Here is a 21,931-nt window from a genome sequence, read left to right on the forward strand (position 1 = left end):
TGGGAAATGCCATTACTGATCCACAATTGCTACTGCCAGATCATGATGTGGCAGCAAATTAACTGAAGGAACGGCCCTGAAGGTCATTTAAAAAAACAAACAAATAAAAAACTTGATGACAGTGTAAACAAGGTCACAACTCATTAAGCAATGCTCAAAGATGCAGTTCCCGGGTTTCTTTTCTGCCCTTCACAAACATGTAATTCTTCAGAGTCTGACCCTGTCACTTAAAGAAACCCTTCTGCTTTATGCACTGCCCATGAAATCAGCAACCCAACAACTTCTCCAGAAGTACGGAGTTAGACCATCTAAATTCAGTGCTGTTCTCAGCCAACACACTGGGATTAAGTTTGCATAATATAGCACAAGATCAATTATTGAACTACGTGACACAAAGCTTATAATAACTTAGTTTTGTCATATGCCTTGTAAAATTATAGCTATTTTATTTACTCAGCAACAAAAATTCAAACTGTACAACTCTACTGCCTGTTTGCAGGTGTTCCACAAGACACTCAGAAATCACCATATGAATGTAAAGTTTAAGAGACTGACAGGAACACGCTGCATGATTACAAATATGTATGAATTTGTTTTTCTATGTTCATTTAGAATTACTTACATGAAGTTGAGAGCGGTGTATGCAAGCATATTATAAAACAGATCACTAGCTTTCAAACACTTGCTGTAATGCATGATCTACATTATTTCAAAACATAAATCTTACCTCACACCAATAGTGAACATATCAAGGATATGCTTTCCTTGCAACCAGCCAACTAGCATAATAACTCCTATAAAGAAAACAGTCAAGGGGGTAAATGTAAAACCAGCATGTACTGTAGCCTCATGGGGACAAGAAAAGACTCAAATAACCAGAACAAAGCTTACCATTGTGCTACCTATAAAGAAATTATTATTTATTTCACTGTCATGATTCCATTAGTATGGCAAAGATGAAGAAAGTATCAGCCAGTCAAGCTGCCCAATCACATCTCTAAGTGAGGTATTCACTCATGCACACCTTGAATCAGAATCCAAGACACATTGCAATTTAAAAGGAAGCATTTGGAGGACAAAAAGTCAGTAAAGTACGTTTGCAAGAAGCAGCAAGTAAACACCCTTATGATTAGAGTTATGTCACATTATGCAATTTTTGGATGACTGGTGACATGAACTCAAACTGACCAATGAAATCAGGAGCCAAAAGCATCTTCCATTTCCCACGCCTACACATTAGTTTCCGTTAGCTAATCTTTTGCAATTATTTTACATAAATTACCTTACCTATTATACCAAAGGAATACAAGGAAAGCTGTTTTCCCAAGAGATCCATGCTCTTCTGCAGAGGTGTCTTTGGAGCCTTGATGAATGGCAAACAAGCAGCAGTTAACAAATCTTACGTCACAGATGCAAAATTCAAGACAGTCAGTGAAAAAGATGCAGTTATACCCTATAGTTCCATACATTTATGTTAAGAAAACAGACAGTTCCTTCACAGAATTCAATGAGATTCAAAAGTACTTCAATGAAATGAAATATTTATTAGAAATATTCTTCTAGGGCCTTGTAATATCTGCAACAAATTGAATATAAAAGGTCCTATCGAAAAATTCATTAAAAAAAAACCAAAACAAAACATCATGCAAACTACACTGCACTTCCTCAAAGACCAAAAAAGCTCTTGGTGGCAAGAATAAAACTGCTTTTCAAAATAGAGGCATTAGAGCCCTGGAAGGCCAGTTATATTTCAGAAGGAATGTTTTTAATCATCTACAGAAAATTCAATCAAGCAAAACACAAAGCTATGTAAATATTTAGACAGGTGTAGAGTATTATTTTCACAGTTAGTATCTTTAGATCAGCTACAGATATTTTGCTGCACTGCATTCAATTACTACTTTCATGTCCAAGAGCTAAGATTTGCTTCACTAGAGGAAAGGGAAATATTGAAAGCAATGTATGTTTAAGTAAGTTCTTATGGAATAAATTCAAAGTTTTAATGAACAAAATACACACTTTCAAACTATGCCTTTGCTTCTAAATATCTTCTCTTACCTCTTCTGCTTGCATCATTTTGAAAACCTCCCCAAATTCAGAGTTTTCTCCTGTTCCAATAACTATCCCCTAAAAAAACCAAAAAACAGCACAAAGACAAAGCCAAATTAAATCTGAAGTTTTAAGGTTGGTGGTTGTTATAGACAGATTTTATTCCAGTCATGGGCAAATGCCATTTAGCCCAATAAAAATTTTAACTTGCTTTATAGAATTAGTTCTTGTCATAAGTAGGGAATTTTTTTAGGAAAAACTTTTTGCCTCAGTGAAACAAATTGCTTTTCTGTGTACTGCTGAAATACTAACTAACTACCGGTAGCAAAACTCAAATTGGTAACACCTAACACTAGTCAGAATCATATTTTCTGTTACATATTTTCAAACATGTGAGTGCAGCTCTAGAACGAAAACACCACAACCTAGACAGAGGAGTTCCACGTCACATGCTCCCTATGAATTTGAGCTCTCATGGCCATAGTTTTCTTATTAAACTAGTGTATGAAAAAGCACCAGTGAGAAAAGCTCTGCAAAGTGTCACACGAATCACCAGGAGGTAAACTTAAAAAGTAAGAACTGCCTCCAAATAGCTGAAGCATGGAACACATTCTTTTCTCTCAGTAGTGATTTTACCTTTGCTTTTCCACATCTGACCAATGTCCCCATGAAAGCAATATTGCTCCTAGAAGTAAGGTCTCCATTGGTTGCTGCTGGCTGAGGAGCTGTAGATTTAGAGCAAGGAGCTGTCTCACCTGTGAGACTGGACTCATCAATAGAAAGATCCACAGCCTTTGAAAACAAAATAGGTAAAAAGCATGACAATATTTTGTGAGTATTTCGAAGTGTAAAGGTAAGTTTCACAATTTTGACCATTAAAATATAACCAATTTATTCATATGATAAGGAGACAAGCCAATATTTTAAGGATCAACAAACCAACAAGCACTTCCACAAAGCTCTCACCAGAGTCAAGCAGGGAAGATGAAGATGCCGCTTTGCTACTGTTCAAATTTAGCCATGAGCTCTGAAATATCTATCACCAGAAGCAAAAGGAACTGTGTTTCAAGTCTACACTGTTACAGCTGTGTTAGTTTTTGATTCTCTTTAGAGAAGATGATCCGAAAACTTGATGAACCACTCATTAACATACAGAAAAGCTAGGCCAGAAAAGATCTTCAATTTCATTTTGAAAATCAAGATTGTCCCCAAAAAATCAAACCAGTGAAATAAGTTTTCACTTACACAAATGTCTTCCCAAAGCTAATAGTGTCTAGTTACCACTTCTAGTGCTTTCTAGGACAGCTTCAATGAGAATATGCAGAACAAATCTAGTTCTTTCTCTGAAAAGATGATCTCCACATAATTTCCTTTTAAAACCCACCACCTTGTAGCAATGCACAGCCGACACAACAGGAAAATAAGATGACATGCTCTGAGTTTCAAATTATGTGCAAGAATAGTTTAGGGTGGAAAAAATTCTCATCTAGTGACGGGCTGCAGACAGCTGAGAAACTTCTAATTCCATTTCTGCTTTCCACTGCAAGAGGTCTGAGCATGCTGCTGTCATAGCATGGTATCAGATAGGAGCAAGAAAGTAGGCGCTGCTGCAACAGCAGTTTCGTAACAATGCAGGGACTACACAATTGCCACGGGAAGCAGAATGTTTTCAGTCATAAAAAATGAACCCAGTCAAGTACCAACTACACCACAGAGGCTAACAACACAATCCAAACCAATTTGTCAAGAAACTAGTTAATTTAGAAGTTAAATGAACACTGATTAATTAACTATCAACTGTAGATAATCTGGACATACAGATTTTTATATCCAGACACTACTTTAACAGGATAGACAGCCCAGATACTGAGCAAACGAAGGATGCCCAGTCTGACAGAAAAATCACATTATTCAACTAAAACCACCAAAATATGACAGACGAATATATATACACATTCCACTTCATTTCTAGAGAATGTTCAAGCACTTCCAGCAGTGCTAATACCACAAATTAAGTATTTAGTAAACTAGAAGATATAAAAACACTGATGAAAAAGCATCAGAGAGAAAAGATTATACCAGCACAATTTCACAAGTTTTCCTGATGTTCCACTACTGGAGAACACTGGAACTACACCTTAAAATGTAATGCAAGTAAAGAGTGGAAACCACCTTCAACCAGATGCCAAAATATCTTAGCATTCAGACTGAAAAAAACGTTTTTACAACACATTTAACATTGAGGAAGTAAAAAAATAGAATTTTAAAGAATATGTTATACATAAAATTGAAAAATTATTTCTTCTCCTGTCCTACAGTAAGAAACTACATACATTGGTTAAGAATGTATGTGACATTTGGAAAGTAATTATTTCAAATTTTCTATCAAGATAGTTGTGAACTCCAAACAAGATCACTTACTGCACTTCAGTATTCAGTGGCTATCTTCTCTTCACATCTGTCCCACAAAAAGTAAAGCTATTAAATATTAAATCCAAGTTAGGAATATACCTCAAATAATCGTAGATCAGCTGGGACTCTGTCTCCCACTGACAGGCAGACTGTATCACCTGGCACTAAATCTCTTGCAAGTGTGTGTTCCACCCGACCTTCTCGCACACTGCAGGCACAAAGAGCAGCAAGAGTGACTCCTCTGGCATTTTGGCTGAGAAAAGCACTCACATCATTGATTGCACATTGCAATGTTACACATTTCAGAAAAGATTTCTAATTTGCTGCTTGTTTCTGAGAGCTTACACATCAGTAACATCATTGGAAGGGTTCAGACACAACCACACAGTGTAGTTTTTTAGGCTCATAAAACAATCTTTAAAATGAGCAAAAGTAAAGTGTGTTCTAGGTCAGCATTGAGAACTTGATACAAAGGAACTAAGTTCAATAAAATCTTTCGCATTCACTCCTTTCAGATTAAACTTTTTATGATTTACATTAGGACTCAAAGGACAAAAATACATACCAATGGCATTCTGGAGGCACTAGTTTACTAAGCTCTTCAAGAGATTTTTCTGATCTGTACTCCTGCAGGGACAATTTTTTTTTTTTTAAATAAAGTTTTAAACTGTGAAAACTTACACAACATAAAATACAGCTACTGAAATTTATTTAATTAATAAAGTTGTATTAAGTAATATTCCAAACAGGTAAGAGATGAGTTTCAACAGCTCTATATTAGATAGGTAAAAAAGCAAATATGGTCCAAACACTGAAAAACTTACAGATTTGCCTACATGCATTTCATCTGAAAAAATAGCAGAAGTGCTTTGCATTTTCCTTCAATTATCTTCCAGTCTTTGTAGTACTTGCTAAAATAATTCTAAACTCAGGGATCAGATACATTACTGAATGCTACAGTTTAACAAATATGTACCAAAAATACTTTGTTCATCCTCTCAGCCTCAGAGAACCAAGGTTAACACAGCTCATCTTCAACTCGTTAAACAGGTTACAAAATTAAGGTAATTAAAGATATAAAGCACAAACACACAAAGCAATTCTGGTTTAGGCACACCCTGACTGAAGCAGTGCATTTACAAGAGTGAAAACAACTTTTTTACGACTTGGGAAACGAAGACCATCTTTCCTTCCATTTCTGCACAAAACTAAAGCAAGAGTTACATTTTCAAATTCTATGAAGTTACATGTTTAAGTACTGCTTATTACAAGGGCTTCCTTACAAGTACTCTTATTAGTGAGTATAACACTGAGTATAATGCTGATACAAGTGCATGAATGTCAACATGGTTAAAGCAGGACAAACTGTGCACTTCAGAAAAGGTAAAGACTGGGATGAAAGCACATTACTCAACCATTCACAGCACAGTGCACCGAGACAACTACTTTAGTTTTTTGGGTTTTTTTTAATAAAAGCAATTTACATAAAAGTTTACATAAAAGCAATGATCTTATTTGGACAACAGCTGTCTTACCTGAACGAAGGCAACTGTAACAACAATGACTATTGCCTGCAAGAAAACAGAAGTGGGTGAGACGAGCATTCCAAATGACCATGAAAGCAAGCAATCATATTTGATTTTGCTCAGTCATACTTGTTACTACATATTAACAAGATGATTTGGAAACAAACTAATTTTCTCATGCTCAAAATCACTCAGTATCTCTCAGGTCCATCGTAAAAGCAATGCCATTATCTATTTGTACCTGCTTCAGTGGTGTCCAGGAATGCAATACCCTGATTTTACTGAAAATAAGATTAATAACTAGATGGCAAACTTGAAAAACTGCCTTTGCTTCCTGTTTCTAAACAGTGAATAAGAGACAGCATTGGAAAGAGACCCATGACACCAACAGAAAAACTGACTGGCGTCTTCTGTGACCAGAACAAAGGCATGTTAACTGCTACGGGGCATCACAGATGTGGTTTCATTTAAATACAGAGATAACAGAAAGACTAGATAAGAGGCAGCAAGCTGAAGAACCTGTCTGGAGCCACAAAACATCCTAGCAAGAGCAAGAGGAGGATGAGCCTCAGAAACTCTGCCCAAGGCACCCACAGAGTGAAAGAGGACACTGGGCACAATCCAAACAGACAGGATGTCAGAGATCCCAAACAAAAAAAAAATCTAAAAAATATTGCTCATTAGGAAGAACCCAAGATAAGTACTAAGGCCTCCAGAGCAGCCTTCATAGTCCCCTCTATCACATGCAATTCTGGTTGCAACACTTCAACATCAACATTACAGGGCTTCTAAGCACGTGATGTGAAAGTGAGCAATGAAATAAATCTATTACAAGAAACAACAAAGATCAGTTTGTTTTAAAGCAAGTCTCATCTTCTCCTTCGATATGCTCTCAAATTGAGTTTTGCTACATTAACTGGATTTGTTACTCAATTCGAGTTGTTACACTGATTTCTTCCAGAAACCATTAAGCCTTTCAAGTAAACACAGCAACTACTAAAAATAATCAAGACCACTACCATTTTGCAAGTGAAAAACTCTCTTGAACTCTTAAATAAATCCACATAAACCCACCTTACTTGTGACAGTTGCATCAGCCTCAACAACTGAACGTGAGGAAATAACTATATATATTTCATCTTTCCATGGAATGTTTCCACCACAGCTGCATGGGTTTTTGAAGGCTTTATTATATTCCACAGACCACGTTATCTGAAAAAGCTTTGCATTCCTAGCCTCACATCAGTCCCTCAGCTAGTGTCTGTGTGTAACAGCTTGCATTAAGAAGCCAAATGGAAAGTATTTAATGATTTTATTTTTCTTTTACTCTTCATCAGTTCCCAGTCTCCAGATCAAGAAGTTTTAGATTTGCACCAGCAGAGCTAAAAGGATGACAGAAGCAGCTCAAGACAGCGGTGCCATCAAAAGGAATATATGTCATTGATTTTTAGTACCAAATGAGTTTTGTTGCCAAGGTACTGAGTACAAATGCATAGTCATAGCAAAATCGCACTATCATCTGAAAAGGAAGTAAAACAAATACTCACTTGGCGATAAAGTGGGAATTATTGGTAATAACAAGACTAAATGGTACAAGTTAGTCAGAAATTAGACAAAACCCACAGCTGATAACTTTAACTCAATGACACTTTTTCTCCATATTTTAAGATGCTTCTACTAATGTTCACAAGACTATGAAAAGATTTCTTCGCAAGGCTGCAACAAAGAAAGCAGAAATTACTGCTCTCTTATACTAACTGCCTTGATTTTTTTCTCCTTGCCTTGCTCAAGAGGGTTTAGAAGTAGAATTAAGGGCACTAATCAAGGGGAAAAATATGAAATAATTCAACTTTCATCCACAATAATTAAATATATTTCATAATACAGCAAATTACCTACACCCAACTTAGGAACACCACAAACTACGCCAAACTAACACTACACTCAGATTCAAAACTGCAAGTTTTCTCTTTAAGATAAAGTTTAGTTTATCTTTCATAGGCAACTATTTTTTATAAAAAACTAGAGGGGTTAGGAGCAAACCTCCAGTTACCTTGAGTTATGAACAGAAGTAAAGTCAACAGAGAAAGTGCAGAGGGGTAAGACAAAACAGGAAAAAAACTCCAGCTAGAATGTGTCTAGTCATACAGAAATCATGATTTTCAGTCACCACCTATCACCCCTAAAAGGTCAAAGAGATTACAGTTTTCTTCTCTGTGCTAGTTGCAGCGACCAACAGTTATGAGTACTATATCTGGCTCACTAGTTTAGCACCCTATTTAACTGCAACCTTCTACAAAAATTCATTATTTCAGCTTCTATCTTTCTTCTGTCATTTCTAGACAGTTCGGGTTTTACTTCTTCATGTTTTAAAAGATTACATCTTTCAAGTAAATTCACAGAAGGCTTATGTTGGCTTCAATTTGAAATTAAAGCATAATTTAAGATTAAAATTAAACAGAACACAGCAAAAATTGCTCCTCTGAACAAATGCCTAAAGACAGGCATTTCAACTAACAGAAAAGATGCAAGAAACAGCCATAAAATTATTCATGGATGTATTTGGATATGTATTGCTGCTATCGATCAAGGAAAAGAAAAAAAAACCAAAATCCAGTCACAAACTAAACGGATTTAATGATAACACACAAATCCAACTCAGTAACTGCAATCAAGTGATCCCACCCCACACTGGCATTCACATGATGCTGAACACATATGTGGTCACACATTCCCAAGTACTCCCAACCGAGACAGAATTTCAGTTGCTTACCACAGTAATACTGACAGCATCATCAAACTGATGCATTACAACACTGATGACTGCAGATGCCAGGAGAAGCATAATAAGGGGGTTTTTAAACTGAAATGAAACAGAAGAGTAATTCAGCCACACTCTCGACAGAAAGGCCATTTTACCTACCCCTCAAAGCACACCAGATCTATTTTTGAAACATATTATTCTATTATTAAAATATTTATAACCTACCAGTGCAATGAAAAGCAAACTCTGCAGTTCAGATGCTTGAGGCATTTTCTTTTAAATATCAAAGACCTTGAATAGACTGTATTTCTTACACTTCTTGATTCACATTTTAAATGCAAAAAGAATAATCTCCTATAACTGTTTATACCATATTTAAACATACAAAAAGAAGCTTTAAAATGTCTTTGAGGTAAAACACTGATCCTGTTCCAACAAGTGACAACTATTAAGGTAGCAATATACTTCTAATTTTCAATTCATGATCTCTTGTTTTACAAGATAAAAGTTTTCCTTTTAGAACATAGGATTTCCACATATCTTTAAAGCTAAAACAAAAAAGGATCTTGCTTCTATGACAGCTGGTTGCTAACACGGTGATTTTTTTTGAGAAACACTACAAAAAGACAACATTCCTACAATTCAGTTGAAGAACATTCCAAAAGCAGATCTGATAAGCACACTCAAAGCAAGTATGAATCTTAATAAATCCCATCTAAAATAGGCCTGGGCAATGAGCCTTAGAACTGTTCTGATGTATCTGAGGAATGGACTCTACACATTTGAAAATGAAGCGTTGATGCCAGAGCGCAGCCAGGATGGGATGCGTTCCCACCACTACCATCATCAGAGCACTGAATGTCTTTTTAATCTCTCCCAAGGAACACAGAGTCAACCAGAGTGCAACTTCAGGGCTGCACTGCTGCACAGCCAAGGCGCAGCAACCACTGACCAAAATATTTAACATCACAAATTCATTACAAGAATCATCTGCGTAAATGCCTTATACAGCTGGGGGGTGGGACAGGTGGGCAGAAGACAGTAGTGACACTTTTACATCAGAAATGTATATATGTATTTGAGATATATCACACTGGTAAGACAAAAATTCACACTTGACTTTTGCCAGTTCTGCTCAACACCACAATCAAGGCTGGTCCCACATCCACCCTCAGATCAAAGGCAGCGGTTTTGCTTTTTGAAATCACCTATCGAGTTACTCATATTTCACATTCCATTTAAATATTTACCAATGGTCACGTGCATTGTTCTCTGACCAAGTTTGACTACAGGGACCTTTATTTTGCTTTTCTAGCCCTCAGGCTAGTTATGAACAGCACCCTCTGGATAGCTATGAACATATATTTAAGAAGAAATCACAATCAAAACACTATGATGTTTACAGGTATATGCCTAAATAAAAGCTTTTTCAATAGGTAAATTAGATATAAATTATACATGCTATAGTTTCCCACTCTACTAGATTTTTCCCACTTTTACCAAAATATGTTCACGTACACAAAAGCTAAGCAAAACAAAATACAGAGCAAAACTATTGAAAATTAGTAAAACCAAAAAGCAGAAAGGACAAAAAAATCTTTACCTGGGATATATATTTTTTCCACAGTGGCTCATCTTCACTAATATCAAATTCATTCCATCCATGGAATGCCCGTCTATGACAAACTTCACAGTTTTTTAAGCCATTCTGAAGATTAGCCTATTACAATATGCAAAGAACAAAACAGTCAGCAATTACACTGAGAAGCTAGTGTAAATTCTCACACCCAAATACACAGCCTTAGATTATACAAATTTGGGAAACATCAAAAAGACAAGCTTGGTACTAATGTTTGTATGACAATGAAAGCTAACTAAATAATATTTTAAAACTCTGTTTGGCACTATTTAAGGGATTGAATCAAAAATTCACAGAACTACGGAAGCAGATGTTGTTTCACATCTGGAAATGACTGCTGATCTTCCCTGCAAAGAACTCTACAACAAACCAAACTGTGGGCATCCTTCAGACTCTTGAGGGTTCTGTCAGGAGTTCAGTGACTCAGCCAAATGACAGCAATAGCTTCAAAATCTTGAGTTGTCAGTGACCAACATTTATCATGTGTACTCCTCATGCAGTCGAGCATACAGAAAATGAAAAAAGCAATCTATCACAAAAATTAACCCAGATTGAATGGTTCATAAATCTGTCAATGAGTAGCTTTCTCAGTCCTGTTTCTCCACTTAAGATGGAGGCTACCAAAATAAATTAAGATTAACATGAAAGATTCCTTAGAGAAATGGAAGCAATAAAAAAAGAAAAACCCAGGACAGAATTTTATAGCAAGATTGACTCTAGGATTTTTATTAACAAATTGCAATTTTCAAAGCAGACAAATCCAAACATTTTCAAGTTGAATCTCACTTCCCCTGCAAATCCCCAATTTTTTTTTTTTAATTATTAAGAGATTAGAGCATTTCTAGTGACAATTTAAAAATCAACTTGCTTTTAGAAGCATGTAATAGCTAACATCAAACTGCATGACAACGCATCAACTTTCAATTACAAGATTTGTCCTTAAGAAATATCAAACTTATTGTTTGCTAACATCAGTACATTCTTTAGATATGAAAAAATTACTTACTTGCAGAATACTTGCTACTTCATCAACTGGCAATTCACTTGCTTTTTTTGAAGACAGTACAGGAATCATTGTCTCATTGTCACCATCAGGGATTTTTTGAAGACGTGCAACCTAGAAACAAAACAAAAGTCTGAAGGGACGGAGAGTGCTAATGTTTTATTTTAAACAACACATGCCAGAGCAATTAAGTATTAATACCATTCAAAGGCAGATTTTTATAAACACTGCACTTAACTAATCTACAATTCAACTCATTTTCATGCAGTTACCACCTGCAACAATGAAACATCGGACATGCAAGTGAGAACACTAATTTCTGTAACACCGTGTTCAGTGATGGCAAAGATCCCAACAGCAAAATAATTTAATAATCCTTCAGCTCATTATCATCAACACCTAGTCAGAAAGTCGCTCCAGATAAATTTCACTCCCTGCTCCTACTTTCTAGTCATTAACGAAGGTGCTCTAAGCATGCCTACTTACATTTTCTTGTACATAAAGAAAGGAGACACACCAGTAAGAAAACCTCCAACCAGAGTACAGATGCAAGTGAAGCCATAAAACTTGATCACAGTACAAAAGCTTCATATCAATGCTATAAAACGCAACGTTTTCTGTAATTTTAGGAAGATAAAATTTTGTGAACTGCAGAAGAGCACAATAGCAACATTGATTGCATAGGTCAGCACGGCTTTGGTATTTAATGAAATTTCAGAGTTTCTGATTTTTGTTTACGTGAGAAGCTGGAGTGATACTCTTTTTTTCCTGCTGACTGTCTCACTGCACCCACAATTAGTACTTCATGCTGCACACAGATCCCCTCACCATTAACGGGAAGAGACTCAACATGCAAACATGCAGACCAAAGAAATGGCTTCCACATTATACTTGCACAGAATTTCAACTGGTGGGTTTATGCTTTAGGAAATAACTGCTGTATTGTATAACTGCTCCTCTGTGGGTGCTGAGACTTAAAATAAAAGTACCTAAAGATGACAACACATTAAAAAATTCCAGCATTTTATGCCCCAAAAAAGGTATGTTAATCTTCATTTTCTATACTGCACGCTGTTGGCCAGGTACTCTACTACTGGAGCTCATTTTCTTTGTAGCTACCAAACACCAGTTTAGGGCAGAAAACCATTAAGCCTTAGTGCTATTCCAAAACAAGCCCACCAACATACGACTTTGACTAGGATGACTCCACATTCTCAACAAAAATGCTGAGCAACCAGTAAGAGCAGGCAGAAAGGAACTGACAGCCATTAAAAATTTAGGGCTGAGAACAATCTTTTTCTAGGTAGCAACTGACATCACTGCTAGACAAATACAACTCCAAAAAAGGACACATAACTGGTCATTTTCCTAATAAAATCAGTTAGGACTTCAGGAAGTCTAATAGCGTGGTTTTAAACCATTATTTTAAGAATTTAAATATCCTTAAACAGAAATGTTAAGGTTCTCTCAGAGACCAGGTAGGTTTGTTTTCCAAATAAATCTTCATTACCACAGAACTACAGTGCAACAGAAAAGCTTATTTTGACAACCTTTTTGTGACAGACTCAAAAAACGAGTCATTTTAAATGTATTTCATTTGTATTATCTACCACTTTTATGAAGAACACTGTATGGCACATAGTGAAAAATTCCAGATAAAATCTGATATAGAATCAGAAAGAAAGCCTTTTTATAACCAGCTCCTTTCACCAGAGCAGAATTAGACATTGTACAATAATTCTGGATGAACCCTCCTCGTCTAATTCCTAAAAACCCTCTAGAATCTTTGTAGATTAAACTACACTTGTAGTTCAGAAAAGAACAGCTTCGAATTTCTATCACTGCCACAAATTAAATTTCAGTTGCTTAGCCAAGGAGGAATCAATCACTGTTTCCCTCACAAAATATAATATAAAGTGGGCTACACCAACAGATTTAGGTCCAGCTGTGCTTGTTATCTGCTGGACCACAACAACTGTATTTAAGCAAATGATTTTGCTTTTACTGTGCATCTTTTACTTCCACAAAACTAGAAAAACTGCTTATTCAATGCTGTTGGCAAGTGCTCTCTGCAATCCTTTGCACTGCTGCCCACCAGAGATTTGGGCCTCCGCAACACCTTTTAAGGTACCCAACAGAAGCTATTCCCAGAACCACAGCGCTCTGTATTAAAGGAGACAACCCACATATAGCAAAATTTCTTTCCATCCTATGCTGCAATTAATTTTCCATCATTCATCGGTTGATACCTTAAAATAGTTCAGTATTTCACTGCAGGCCAGGTTTTTTTATGGATAAAGAAAATGCGGGCTAAGAAATAACACTGGCCAACGTCAGGAATTGAATAGGCAGCACACACATCCCCACTGAAGTTCCCGTGTCTACAGCTTTCCATTCCCCACTTGCAGCTAATTCCACCAAGGAACAAAGCAGCAGGATGCTAACTAACAAAAATAAATCACTGCCTCAGGAAGGGCTTTTCTTGGACCACTTCCAAGGTACACACCACCATTTCTAGGCCAAGAAATATGCGTCAATCATACGACCATGGAACTGTGACCAAAGGATGTTTATCAAAATTAATACAAATTTGTCTGGAGGGCTTAAACTACCCAGAAATTGAGAGTTCCCTTCTGTTTTCTCTGAAGAAAAATCCAGTTAACAGCAATGTCTTACTGTTTCTTCTCCCTCACAGGCTACAAGAACCTACCTAACTTCCTTCTACCATGACCAATAAGAAGTACCAATGGCTTACCTCTACCATTGCTTTTCTCAGCTTAGCAGGATGAGTCCATTATCCATCAGCAGGGCTCACTGACACCAATAAACTTTTATAATTATTTTTAAGGGGAATTTTAGCTCTTCTTGCTCAGAGAATGCAACTGGAAAGACCTACATTCACTGAGAGCAGTCTAAAAATTTAGAACACTCTCATAGCAAAACCTATTTTTAGACAAACTGGTGACCAAAACACTTTGGCTAATTAGCTAACATAAAGCCCTGCAAATGTTACATAAAGCTACTCAACTGACCTACAAGTATGAAATACAAACGTAGTGGAGAAACTAATCTATAGAGAACAGCAAAAGTGAAAAAAACCCCAGATGTTCACAAAACAATGAAATTTAACTTGAGATACTGAAAGGAATTCTGATTCTTCGAAATTCCTTCTGAATCTTTGGGTCCATCTGAACAGCTCACTATATCTGTCTGAACCTGTCCCTCACTCCCTGTAAAACTGAACCCCTTTCAAGTCAATTCAAGTACTACAAAGACCTTTCAGCTTGTCTGTAATGATCCGCCAGTAAGATTATTACTGTGTGAGCAGTCAGTGACCCACAATCAGGTACGTGATTACCACAGACGCCATGTGATCGTTACTGAGTCATGCTGTGTCTAATCAATAGCACAATTAATGAATGTCCGCATAATCAATGTGTAACGAATCAATGTGCATTTCATGTTAAGTATGTGTACAGTATGCTGTCTTTCCCACTTGAAATATTACATGCACCTTGCTCAGGAGCTGCAGTTTTCTTAATGAGGTAAGGATATTAGAGCACATTGTCCATGGGACACTTCAAAGCTCTCATTCCAGACCTGACTATCAGTGATGGATGACTGTACTGTAAGCAAAACCCCCAACAAAACAAATGAACAATGAGCAAAGAAGATCTACAATGTGCCATGCCCTGATCAGAGATCCTTCCAAAGCTGCATCATCTCAGGATTCCCAGCATCAGAAAGGACATATGATTTCATACCTTGCTGTTGCCTTTTCTCAGTTATTAGTAGAGATCTGCCTTTCACAAACTCATGCCTTTCTTTACGGGGATCCCAAAAGAAAAAGGACTTCTTCACCCACTCTAAGAATTAGGTTTCATTTTTTATCCACCTTCCCCACACTGAAAAAAACAGTAGTGTTCAACATAATAAAAGGTATTTCACTGAAGGTATTAGCATCACCAGACTAAAACGTACAAGCTTCCCACTTCCTGAACTTTCTAAGTGATCAAATTGTGTGAGATGTACACTAAAAGGTTTAAAAAGCTCAGATCCTAAAAAGCATGTTCTTCTGCAAGTCTGTACAATTCAGAGCCAGGATAACAGGTGCACAGGGGCAATGCAGACACCCATGCACACAGAAAGATACTTAAATACCAAGTGCTTCCCTCTTCTGCCCAGTCTGGAATCCTGAAAGCACACAGAACTAGAGCTCAACTAGATGTCAATGGGCACAGAGGTCTGACTCTCCCTGTGGATGTACACAGACTTTGGACACAGTTCCCACTAGGCAAAGACTCTTGGCTGCAAAAGGCATCTTTAAGGAAAAGACTACCCAGAATATAAGTAATCCTTTTTTTCTGTCAGTTCCATCAGATGTGAAGAATCTCTGCAAAATCCTCTCCTGTTGATTACGACATTGTGGGTAGAGATTTTGGGGATGCACATTTTTAACTGTCTTCTTTAAAGCATAACTGTCTTATCTATCTTGAGCATCATCAAGCTCTCTATTTCAATAGATCATTGCTCAGCATCACAACTGTGATTCCACAGAGTCACTAGCTAAAAAAATGCCTATCTCACCAGATGCTTATGCCATCTTTCCCTCCACCTTTTTTCTAGAAGGCAAAGTGCTTCTGGAACCTCAATACAAGCCCCAGCCACAGAACCATGGCCAAGTGATGACAAGACACAAAAGCCAAGCACACACACACACAAAAAAAGGCACTAGGCAGACTTAATAGTTACAGTAATTCCTACACCAACTGTACAGCCAGAAGCAAACCCCTGAAGCAACAGCAGGTTTCCAAAAGTAGAAGTAAGGCAGACAGAAGCTCACAAAGCCCATTTTTGAAACCAGTCTCAACATGGTTGTGACTATGACACAATTTTATCTGTGAGATTTCACCAGATTTTAACAGGAGTTAAATCTCCAGAGAAATTAACCAGTTATGCTAGCAGAAGCAGGTAGAAGCAGCTGAGTGTGGCAAATAGAGACTTAATAAAATAAATAAAACCCAGTGCAATCAAGCTCACAAACTAAAAATGCGGTCAAGTTGTAAATTTACCTTAAGTAAACTCTGATTTTTGCTGTCTTATTCTTGGCTTTTGAACTAATTTATCTATATTTTAATTATGCACATAAATTTGGAAATTATATTGAGAAAGGCTTTATCTTTACAGGCTGCAGTGATACAGTTGTTTGTACTTTATATGTGATTAAATCACAAAGACCAACTGTGATTGACTAGCAGCTTCCCAAATGAGTCTCAAACTCCTGTAAATTTGGATCTAATAGTGATCAATGAAGCCCTCTGCCAGGGTTTAGGAGGAGATGAGCAAGGGTGAAGCACCCATGAAGCTCAGGAAATAACGCAGGGTGTGACAAACCACAGCAGTTGCGAAGAGGCTGACTTGACCTCTACACAGTGGGACTGGAGCGTGGCCTCTGCTTTGGACAAACATCTCAGTCAGCTGAGTGGATCAACTGGTGGTGTGAATGTTTCCCCCAGATTTCATCAAAACAAGGCTAATGTCTGAGTTTGCTTCCCCCCCATGCTGATCAGGCTTACATTGCCCAGTGACCACATGCACGGAACCACTGACACAATTTCAGGAGCACCTTATGGGGTCTCAACCCACATGATCCTTTCTGGCAATGAGGGACACCCAGCACGACAATGGTGCAGATATTATAGAGACAGGAAACGGGACTCACATTGGGATTGTGATTGAACTATGTATTGAAATTTCTACATTTTGCTAGTTACAAAGTATACTTACAAAACATACTGAAAACATAGCATGAATGTGTCCTTCTGCTAAATCAAAAGCTCACACAACATCAAGTATCTTCAAGCGCATGCTTTTGCTATCACGGAATCAATTAGGGTGGAAAAGACCTCTCAGATCAGGGCCCAACCTACGACCAAACACCACCATGGTGACTAGACCATGGCACTGAGTGCCACATCCAGTCCTGCCTTAAAAACCTCCAAGGGATGGTGACTCCACCACCTCCCTGGGCAGCCCATTCCAATGGGTAATCACCTCTTCTGTGAAGAAACTCCTCCTAATGTCCAACCTAAATCTCCCTTGGGCACTACTTGAAGCTTTGTCCTCTTGTCCTGTCATGAGTTGCCTGGGAGAAGAGACCAACCCACACCTGGCTACAACCTCCTTTCAGGTAGTTCTAGAGGTCAATAAGGTCTCCTCTGAGCCTCCTTTTCTCCAGGCTAAACCCCAGCTCCTTTAGCTGCTCCTCATAGGACTTGTGCTTCAGACCTTCACCAGTTTTGTTGCCCTAATATTCAATGCTGCACCCTCCTTATGTGGGTTATCTAAAAGAACGTGGCCAGAGAGCATTAAACTCTGACACATACCTCTATGGGAAACAAGACTTTTAGAACAAGAAGGGCCAACACTTACTCAACAAATTTGCAAAAAGATTCTTTCACTTGTCACTGCAAAGAGCTATCCTTTCCCACCCCATGAAAGATTGAAGTCTGCAAACTAATGAGCCTCTTGTTTTCAACCAGACCCTGTTTGCTCAGAGAAACAAGTACTTTGAAGTTACTGTCTACTGTCTTTTTTTGAATGCACTCCTCTGGAAAAGTGTGATGATTTTTCACTTCTGGGGAAACAGCTGCAGCAACCCTGGATTCCAACAGTCAAAAAAAAATTTGTTCCTATTCTACAGTATTTTAGTTAAAACGTTTACCAGTAGCCCCCACATCAAAGGAAGTTCACACAGAAAAGTTCTGACTCTAAAAAAGCCAGAAGGAAAGAAAACCACTAATTTGTATTAATGAGTTCTCCTTGCAGAGTAATTTTATCCTGGAAGGTCACAGTTTCAGCCCCTTGTTATTGTGTGTCATTTCATAACACTTAATAGAAAAAGAGCAAGACACCACCCATTAACCAAAGAAATATAAACACCCAAATTATGAGAACAACCTGCTAAGCTGCTCTGTAAGCCTGAAAAAACCCCTGCCTTATATTCCAGTACCACATCAGCAGGGCTTAGGACTTTAACTATGGCCATGGAACAACATAATGCAGAACCATATTCTTTGATACACAACACTTTGGCATGTCTTATCAAATTAGAAACAGAAATAGAATAATGGCACAGACCATTTTAAATCTCAAGGTTTATCTTATCTTAAAAGTCGTAAAATATTTAAGCGACCTATCCCCAACCCCATCTACTTCAGGCAGTGTAATAAAGACTAAGATGCTCCATTTAACATCCAATTTATTAACTCTACAATAGTCTATAAAGCTCAAGAACTATTTTCCAGTCCTAAAAATACTTTCCAAGAACACTCTTCGAGCAACATGGCTCTGTAACTGGAATACATTTTACTCTTTCAGGATGTTTCCCCATATCTTCTTTAATTTAAAAAACAGAAAGTAGGGCATCCAGTCCAACTGAGGCTAGCAGCAAAGAGTAAAGATGGGCAGTCTGCTGTAATCACAGTATACACCATGCAGCTATCTCGCAAACCTTGTTAGTGACAACTGCCTGCTTCCTAGCTAGAGAAAACATTTCACAAAATAACCTGACTGCAGTGCTGTGGACTGCCAGAGTAAAGGCAAAATAATCCAACTAAATCTCCAACACCACTTTATGCTCCTTTAGCTTATTTAATGTAGAGTACAAGGGAAACTTAAGAATGCCAAACACATTTTCTGTTTCATTTCTACAAAAGATTTACCATTTAAAGCATTTATGCATACTCTGGAGGACGTACTATGATGAGTTTAAAGCCTCATTGCTGAGGCTGAAAACCTGGGGATGGCACCAGCTTTACCAAGAAGGCATTGACAAACACATCAGACCTATCTGTAGCTGGCTGGCCAAAATATTCAGTTTTCAATCTTCCTGTTCAAAAAAACTCCTTGAACACTGGAAAAAGTCTGCCTGGGCATTTCTTACATTTGTCATTACTTATTAATCAGAAGAACAAAAAGATAAACTATCTTAAGCACACACTAAAATGATCAAATCAATGCTAGTACCTCGATGAAAGCAAAACTTATCAGGTCAGAAACTCATCGACCAAGGAAAAGAGCACTGCTGGCCATACCTCCTTTGACTCTAAATAGCTCCTGCTTCAGCTTAAATCCTTCCCTTCATGGGAAGCCCTTTAGAAGTTAAAGGCCAAAAAACTTTGGGTCTAAGTATCAGTCATTTATCTTGCCAGAGAGTCACTAACTTTCTAGAACAGAACATTTAAGCTTAGAAATAAGATCATATGGCTGCTCTCCAACAACCTGCTGGTATCTCATAACACTCAGAAGTGCTGAGCTTCTCTGAATCAAGGATGGCACTTGAATGGCAAACACTAAAATGAAGAACTTTATCACCCTGTGATACGCTATTAATGTACCCATGATATGCAGAATTTAGTTGCCATATAATAATATTGAGCAAAAACACCAATAAAAATATTCTCTCAGTATTCATTTAAAATTATGAAGCTTCAAGACCCCATAGTTGATTATATCTTCAACAGCTATGCAGTCTCTTCATAATGCAACAAAATAAATTTCCAAGTAAAAAACCCCTGAGCTTACTGCTGACAACAGTTCTCAAGACCAAGCTAATGTCAGTGTCAATTTAAATGCAAACATAACTCACTGCATAATTACTCATAGCAACAAATTTTCTTATGATTAGTATCAAGAAAGCAGCAACACTGTGTTCACAGTGCTTCTCTTTTTTTGGTGAACTATGTATGCAGAAAAAAGTGCTGCAGAAAATTTATTATTCACAAATATTTTAAAAGCCTTTGTAAAAGATTCTCTAGATGGCATCTGTTAACCCATTATCCATTTTATCCTTTCTAGTTGTTTGGAGTAGAATGTTTACAAAACAAATAAGCAGAAACAGATGCTTGTCCCAAATTTATACCTTGTAACTTTATAATTCCTTCTAGCTTCTACAAACCATACTGCAAATGTCAATTTTATCACCCAATGTCAATCAGCTATCATCTGAACTCTTTCAATGAATCAAAAGCAGCTCTCGCAACAAAAAATCTATTTATTAACTTACGCCACTCTTGCAGAATTCCACCATGGTCTGTGGGTGAACTGATACTGAATGGAAGCCATGATTACATAAGGAACTGAGTCAAGCTAACAGGTCTCACTCCTCTGTCCATCATCACCTTTTTCAACATCACCTGAACACTTCAAGAACCCATACAATTTTCCAACTCAACAGAAAACTGCCCAACAAGGGCAAGGGGAAGGAAGGGCTGGGCTAACCTTCTGCCAGGGCTTCTGGCAAGCCTGCAAGCCAGACAATCTCAACAACCACAAGAGTCAACACAGCACTAGTGCAGGAACACAGCTCAGAAGCAGGATCTTTTCTCAACAATAAGGAGACCTTTCATTCAGTCCTACAGAAAAGCCCCCCAAGATGCTCAAAATCACTGTATTTGTCACTCTTCACCGCAAAAACACAAGCAAAAATGTTTGATTCTCTTTTGCTGAATTTTGTCTGCGTGTTCCTTACAGCAATGTTTCTCCTGCCTCACCAGGAGATTATGCCATAGACTCTTCAAGTCAAGAAGTTACAGAGGGAGCAAAATAACTAAGCATACATTCTGCAACATCTGAACTCAAACTGACACCACATTAAACCATTTCTAGGTTATTATACATTAACATTTCCAAGTTACCTGCATGGGGAAAAAAGGGGAAAGAAAAGGCTAAAACTATCTAACGCTCCATCAACCAGATTAAAAGATGACTCTGATTGTTCATTTCTAAAGGAAATATATGTTTCTAATGCAAGACTGAGCTATATGAACTTACTTCAGTTATCAAAGGACTGTTTACATATAGGAATAGAATTAGTCTTGAGTGAAGACTCCCACGCAGGAATACCAAATTTCAGTAACTTTCAAATTTCTTGTTTCACCTACTAATTTGTTTAGAAATCATCTACATTCCAAAGGAAACTTGAACTGTTGTGATAACACCAAGTCCATTTCAGAAACTCCAATTGCGATTTTTCATCGCAAATTTCAATCTGATTATTTTGGATATTACTTAATGAACAACTGATGATACCACTCTGGAACTGTTTAATTTATTTTCAAGCCACTGCTGCCACAGGCATCCCTCTGTTGTCTGTTGTGTGTACACACTCACCACCTCTTCATTAGTACTTATGGCTGCCTAATCCATGATGAGCCAGGCCAGGGTGCTAAAACTCACTGCCCTCAAAACCCAAAATCTATTCACTGATCTTCAGTCTGACAGTTTAGCAACTACACCCATTTTCATCATTAAAAAAAAAAAATCAAAACCAAAAACCACCACCCATGGAACTCACTAGGAAATTCAACTGCACTTCAAGCATGAGACAAACAGAATTATTAATTTTTCAGGATTTTATGATGAACTAAAATATCTTTTTCTAAGAAATAAAACAATCTTCACTTACATCTATTCACACCCTATTCATCCAGTCATCAAAATTATCCTAAAATTACTACAGACTATAGGCTGAAGTT

The 21,931-nt window shown here is 37.4% G+C and overlaps 1 protein-coding gene across 8 annotated transcripts in view; it reads right to left on the reverse strand.

Moving 5' to 3' along the window:
- Positions 1-21,931, reverse strand: part of ATP2C1 (ATPase secretory pathway Ca2+ transporting 1) — a 68,413-nt gene that overhangs the window by 18,574 nt on the left and 27,908 nt on the right. For all 8 annotated transcript variants that reach the window (XM_040087764.2, XM_058419459.1, XM_040087772.2 and 5 more), the window contains 10 exons: positions 11,397-11,507; positions 10,355-10,471; positions 8,761-8,850; positions 5,997-6,032; positions 5,027-5,088; positions 4,561-4,669; positions 2,686-2,841; positions 2,059-2,127; positions 1,288-1,363; positions 728-794 (listed from right to left, as the gene is read on the reverse strand). In XM_040087764.2, the coding sequence (XP_039943698.1) occupies positions 728-794; positions 1,288-1,363; positions 2,059-2,127; positions 2,686-2,841; positions 4,561-4,669; positions 5,027-5,088; positions 5,997-6,032; positions 8,761-8,850; positions 10,355-10,471; positions 11,397-11,507 (893 nt within the window). The remainder of the gene's footprint in view (positions 1-727; positions 795-1,287; positions 1,364-2,058; positions 2,128-2,685; positions 2,842-4,560; positions 4,670-5,026; positions 5,089-5,996; positions 6,033-8,760; positions 8,851-10,354; positions 10,472-11,396; positions 11,508-21,931) is intronic.

This window comes from Hirundo rustica, chromosome 1 (assembly GCF_015227805.2).
Source record: "Hirundo rustica isolate bHirRus1 chromosome 1, bHirRus1.pri.v3, whole genome shotgun sequence".
NCBI lineage: Eukaryota > Metazoa > Chordata > Aves > Passeriformes > Hirundinidae > Hirundo > Hirundo rustica.